At 47.9% G+C, this 6000-nt stretch overlaps 1 protein-coding gene across 1 annotated transcript in view; it reads right to left on the bottom strand.

The window, feature by feature from the left end:
• MGAT5 (alpha-1,6-mannosylglycoprotein 6-beta-N-acetylglucosaminyltransferase) overlaps positions 1-5729 on the bottom strand; it is a 214867-nt gene extending 209138 nt beyond the window's left edge. Inside the window, exon 1 of the mRNA XM_035008155.1 lies at positions 5347-5729. Coding sequence (XP_034864046.1) covers positions 5347-5587 — 241 coding nt within the window. The 5' untranslated portion in view covers positions 5588-5729. The remainder of the gene's footprint in view (positions 1-5346) is intronic.
• Between the last annotated feature and the right edge of the window lie 271 nt (positions 5730-6000).

Raw genomic sequence — 6000 nt, forward strand, 5'->3', positions numbered from 1 at the left:
CCAAAATGAACATGGCCTCCATGAGAGCAGGGGCCCCCGTCCGTCTTTTTCTGGCTGTACGCACAAACCCTGGACCACGCTGCCATATGCCTGCAAAGCGCACAGACATTTCCCAGAGTGCCAGGCTTGAGGGGTCACAGCCAGTCAAGGGGACAACTGAGGCTCACGAAGTCCAGGTAGGCAGGACGAACACAGGAGGTAAGGCAGAGTAGGAGGTCAAGAGGGAACCTGGCAGCAGGGAGGCCGTCTCTCACTGCCCAGAGAGCACAAGCAGACGGGGCCAGTGTCGGAGACAAGAGGCAATCAGAATTTGGGTCAGGCCATCGGAGACAGAGATCAACTCACCTCCGAAACAAGAATGGCATTGACGAGGGTGACAGCACTCACGACACAATTCCCGTGCAGTCACGGACAGGCAGGCCCTGCGATGCGGGCCGGGGAGAAGCGGTGGAGGCCGCGCTGCAGAAGGCCCCGGCTCCACATGCCCCCTCCCCCTCTCCCCCTCTCCCCCTCTCCCCCTCTCCGGTGTGGCAGAGGGGTGCGCAGAAACGCCCTCCACACCCCACAAATGAATGCTCCAACTGTTCCACACAGGCCGCCTGGGACATCGTCCAGGCACTCCTTCTGAATCACCAAATCCCAAAAGAAGTTCAGAAATCTCTTTTCAAATCAGCAGAAATAGGATTGGGGGCGGGGGTGGAGATTACTGTGTACAAGCTCTATGATGGTGGGTTTTGTTTTTTTTTTTTAAGATTTTATTTATTTATTTGACAGAGAGAGACACAGCGAGAGAGGGAACACAAGCAGGGGGAGTGGGAGAGGGAGAAGCAGGCTCCCCACCGAGCAGGGAGCCCAACACAGGACTTGATCCCAGAGCCCTGGGATCATGACCTGAGCCCAAGGCAGAAGCTTAACGACTGAGCCACCCAGGCGCCCCTCTGCGCTGGTTTTGAGGACTAGTCCAACCAGCAACACCTGACACGCTCCTCGCTCACACCACGTAATCACATGGTGAGAGAGGAGCTGATGCCCCCTCCACAAGTAGTATGTTGTCCCGAGGGCCCGGGCCACACTGGCTGCCTCCAAAGCCCGTGCTCCTAACCGCTAGCCTCCTGACCTGCCACTCAGAAGAAGCATTTCCAGGGACGCCTGGGTGGCTCAGTTGGTTAAGTGCCTGCCTTTGGCTCAGGTCATGATCCCAGCGTCCTGGGATTGAGCCCCGCATCGGGCTCCCTGCTCGGCGGGAAGTCTGCTTCTCCCTCTCCCTCTGCCTGCCACTCCCCCTGCTTGTGCTCTCTCTCTGTCAAATAAATAAATATTAAAAAAAAAAAAGCATTTCCAGAGGACAGAGAAACACAACATTTGGATGTACACCTTATATGAAGATGTCTTAAGGTGGATTCAAATGTAGAGATGAACGAGTCTTAGGACACCAAGCAAAATCCCACAGAAAGAGTGCCCTACGGATAGGGCAGGGATTGATGAAGGACCAGACAGTAAACATTTGGGGCTCTCTAAGTCCCTGTGGCAACTACTCAGCTCTAGCCATTATAGTGCAAAAACAGCCACAGACAAGAAACAAAGGGGTGAGGAGGGTTCCAAACACTTTATCTCTAAAAAAAGGAGGCTCAGCCAAGGCGAGCTTGCTGCCCAGGCCTTAGACCATGGGAGTCCTGCGGAATTGTTGAGTCAAGGAGAGACATGACCTGATTGATGAGTATTTTAGACTGAACTATGGGGACTACCGAAAGATGGAATCAGCGTGCTTTAGATGTCCTCTAAAATCCTGGTTTTACCATGCTTCTGTTATTCCAGTTGTTATGAATAAATGGGAGTGGTTCTGTTTCAATCAATGTTTATTTATGCAACCTAACAGAGGTTCAAATTTGACCCACAGGTCACAGTTTGCTGAACTCTTCTGCTCTAGGATCTCAGGTCAGGGATTCTAAAAAATCAGTAATAATCTGAAGTCAGCTACTAGGATTCCTCAAATACCTGCCCCAGCTACTGAAGACACATTTATAGCATCCTAATAGGCTCTGATCATGCTAAATGGGGATGGGAGAAAGAAGGTGTTTTTTTCTCTCTTTTTTTTTTTTTTTGGTCTAATAATGGGATTGACTCAGAGCAGACACAGATCCTAGCCATACAGGATCAGCTCTTTGCTCTCTCAGGGCAGGCATCTAGGCATGCTCTGTACATGGGCTGCCTCTGTGACAGAAAAAGAGATTGCAAACCACTGGCTCAAGCATCCTCACCCCCACTGTGCCAGCCTAGCTAAACCACTGAATATCCTGTGGTCTTTGCATCTCCTGACATCAACCACCAGAGCTACCTGGCTGTTGACATGCCCACCACTGGTACCGATGGACTCCAGGGGAAGCACACACCGTCAGAAAGGCTCTCCAGCTTCCCATGACTGACCCTGGACCGCATCATCTTGCTCAATCCCAGTCGTTGGTGCCCAGAACTGAGAAATGGAGGCCAGGCTGACAAATTTTTAATAACAAAAACTAGCTGTCTGCTTGGGAACATCCCTAAGAAGATGCTGTTAGTGTTTTCGGTTTCACTCTTAGTGTGGCGGTCCTCCAAGGTTGGGGGGGGCAGTTTTGCACCCCACCCCCCATGTCTGGACACATTTTTGATGGTCACACTAGGGGGGTGCTATTGGCCTCTAGTGGGTCCAGGTGCCAGACATGTTGCTCAGCGTCCTACAGCACGTGAACAGTCCCCACAACAAAGAATTATCTAGCCCCAAATGCCAAGAGTGCTGACGTGACAAACCCTGTTTTAGTGGTATTTCGCCACATGATGGTCCCAGTGCGTCGAGGACATACGCATAGTCCAATTAAATTCCACAGACTCAGCCCCAAAGAGCACTTTGACTGACATGCCGAGTCGATGAGACGCAAGAGAAAAGCAGCAGCGTGTGTTACATCTGCTGACGGGGCCTGCTGGGTTGTTTCTTTGCTGTTTTTGAGAAAAAGAATGACTTTGCTAAGGTTCACCTGGAACCCAGTTTTGTAGTTCCTCTGAGCTCCAAACTCCTACGCGGTGGCCAAAATTCTAACAGACTGCTCTGGGGTTCTGCTAACTTTCTACAGCATATAGTGTCTGCGAGGTTGAAAGCTAAGACCGCATCACTGCTCCCGAGAACGTCGAGGAAGCCTAGCCTAGGAGATGCTCGGCAGAACAAAGGAAATAGAAACACTCAAAACAACCAGGAAAATTTAAAGTCTACAAGTTTACCATTTGTGGGGTTTCTTCTTTCCCCTGGAAAAGGTTTGACAGACTGAGATCAACAGAAGGAGGAAATTACTAACGGACTGACTACTCCTCTCTCTCCCAAAATACTGAACATGGAACGTACCGAACCAGAAACTTAAAAACAGCGTCCACTTTACTGGCTATATTTATTTGTTGCACATGAGTGACATTAATGGTGACAGTTTCATTTACTCTTTCTGATGGTTTATCTGTGGTATTTGAGAACTATTACAGAAGACTGAAGTCAATGAGTAATTTTCAAATGCACCCTCTGAAAAACTACCTAGTTGTTTTTCAGTGTGGGTTCTCAAACTGGAGTCTCATTTTTTAATCCATCAGATCAAAAAAAGAGGGGGGACATTTATTTAGACATGTTGAAAGCCAATGCCTATAGACACCGCCAAATCAGATAGATTAAAAGCAGAGAAGTGTGATCATTCCAACAGTAGGCACTGAAAAAGAATTTCCACATTGTGTGTTCAAAGCAACCATTTTCAGGGCGCCTGGGTGGCTCAGTCGGTTAAATGTCCGACTCTTGGTTTCAGCTCAGGTCACGATCTCAGGGTCATGAGATCGAGCCCCGTGTTGGGCTCCTCTCTGGGCCCGGGGCCTGCTTAAGACTCTCTCCATCCCCTTTGTTTCCCTCCCCACTCCACCTCTCTAAAAAAAAAAAAAAAAAAAAAGCAACCATTTTCTCCTTACCAAAAATTTATATATGAAATTTAAAAGTAACCAAATTTCCTGGATCCTTTCAAAAACAAAAAAAAAAATTATGTAAAACTAAGTATGATTTCCTGCATTTGAACTCAAGCTTCCAACTGCTGCTGATCATTTTCTAGAAAACACCATATGAACTCCATATACTTCAGAGTCCATGACCGATGGATCACAAGGTGGAACACCACCATTTTCCACCTCAACCAACCCCTTTCTTGCATCTCATTTATATTACACCTCAGGGTCCCAAACCCTGAGGCCACTAAGGTCTCTGTTCAGTGACTAGACTTGTCAGTGAGCAACAGGACAGGCCATGTTCTAGGGATTAAGTCCTTGGTCATTACAGGAGAGCTGGGAGGTGGGTTCCCCACAACACAGTAGGATCCAAATTTCATCTACAATTTCCGTTTTGTATTTGTGCATCTATGCTTTTTAAAGTATTTTGCATATATACGTATATTTTTGTGTGTATATATATAAAATAGCAGAAAGTATACACTGAGGTGTTAATTATGGTTATTTCCTAGAGTAGTAGATTTATATGTGATTTTCTTTATTCTTGGGGGTTTTATTTTTTGCACGTCTATAGCTTCCAACTTTTTCTATATTAAGCATAACTTTTGCCAAAAGAAAAATAAGTAATATTCTGTATGCATTCTTTTTTTTTCCACTCAACCTCATTTCTAAAACAGTTTTAGGTACCTGACAAAAAAAACCCAAAACACAAAAAAACATGTACAGTAAGACTTCTTCCAAAGTCAGGGCAGTTAGAGACAAGGGCAAGGAACAAGAGCAGTCAACTCTCAAGAAGCCAAAGAGGAAAGCTATTAGCCAGCACGTTAATCGCTAGTGTCCTACGTCCTGGTCTGAGGGAGACACACACTTGGCTTGGAGTTTCTCCCCACCCACCGCCCCCCCAGTCCTCATTCCTGCCCACATTCCTCCCCACCCTCCTTACCTCACCCCCACCCCACCTTAATTAAGTTTTGGTTTAGGGAAAGATAATGAGAATATTTTTCTACATTCCCTGATCATACTCCCAGATGAGATCATGCAATCCAGAAATGTGCTGAGGGAAGAAGAGCTAACTGCAAATCCAACCAAGAGCTCTAATAACTGTTCTGTCCCCCTGCTCCTGGGGCTGGGTGTTAGTCCCTGGGCACAAGAGCTTAGAGGCTCCCCAAGGGCGTGGCTTTAACTTTCTAGAAGTGTCCCTCTGCGTGCAACTCAATGCCGCAAAGTCAGTGGCAAAAGATGCACTCAATCCATGACAAAACCAAGGTGGCGAGGCTCTGGGGTCCTTTCGAGGCAAAACCACACTCCATGAAGAAGCCCCAGGAGCCCCAGGAGCCCGGCGCTTACCGTACGCTGTCATGACGCCGGCATAGGGCCCATCCACCACATTCCGATTTTCCTCCGCCAGCGCCTTGATGTACCTCTTGCTGAGGTCCAGGATCTGCTCACGCAGCATGGAGCTGCTCTCGGGCTGAGTTCGCTGCTGGATGGTAAAATGCAGGAGCATCATACCCCAGATGAAGCCAAAAGTCACAAGAAAAAAGCCCAGCTTCTGAGAGGACAGCTTCCACGGAGTAAAGAGAGCCATTGCTCTCCAGCAACTTCACCTGCCCTTGGCTCCTAAAATGTAGAAGGAGGACACAAGTTCATGGTGCAGGCTGGATTTGTGGGCTCGTCGGTCTCACTCTGGCTCCTGCGTCAGCCGATTTCCTTTCCTCGTTTCCATCCTGCTGTGAAGAAGGGGGCAAGTTAGCAGAGTGGTCGTGGCAAAACACAGGGAAACCAACCAGGAGCCATGTTTTCACTCAAATAGCTCCAAAATGCGAACTTCCTTCTTTCTTAATTTGCTGGTTCAATATCTTATGTTATGATTCCAGATCTGTAAGCTGAGAGGGGAAATCTGGCTAGGCGACAAAAAAGCTGCACAAATACAGAGGAGGAAATGTGTGTCTGCCTATGTTAACAGGTGTAGCAGGGCTGTTCCAGTCTGGACCAAGTTCA

This window comes from Mirounga leonina, unplaced genomic scaffold (genome assembly GCF_011800145.1).
Source record: "Mirounga leonina isolate KUSES-001 unplaced genomic scaffold, KU_Mleo_1.0 Mir_151, whole genome shotgun sequence".
NCBI lineage: Eukaryota > Metazoa > Chordata > Mammalia > Carnivora > Phocidae > Mirounga > Mirounga leonina.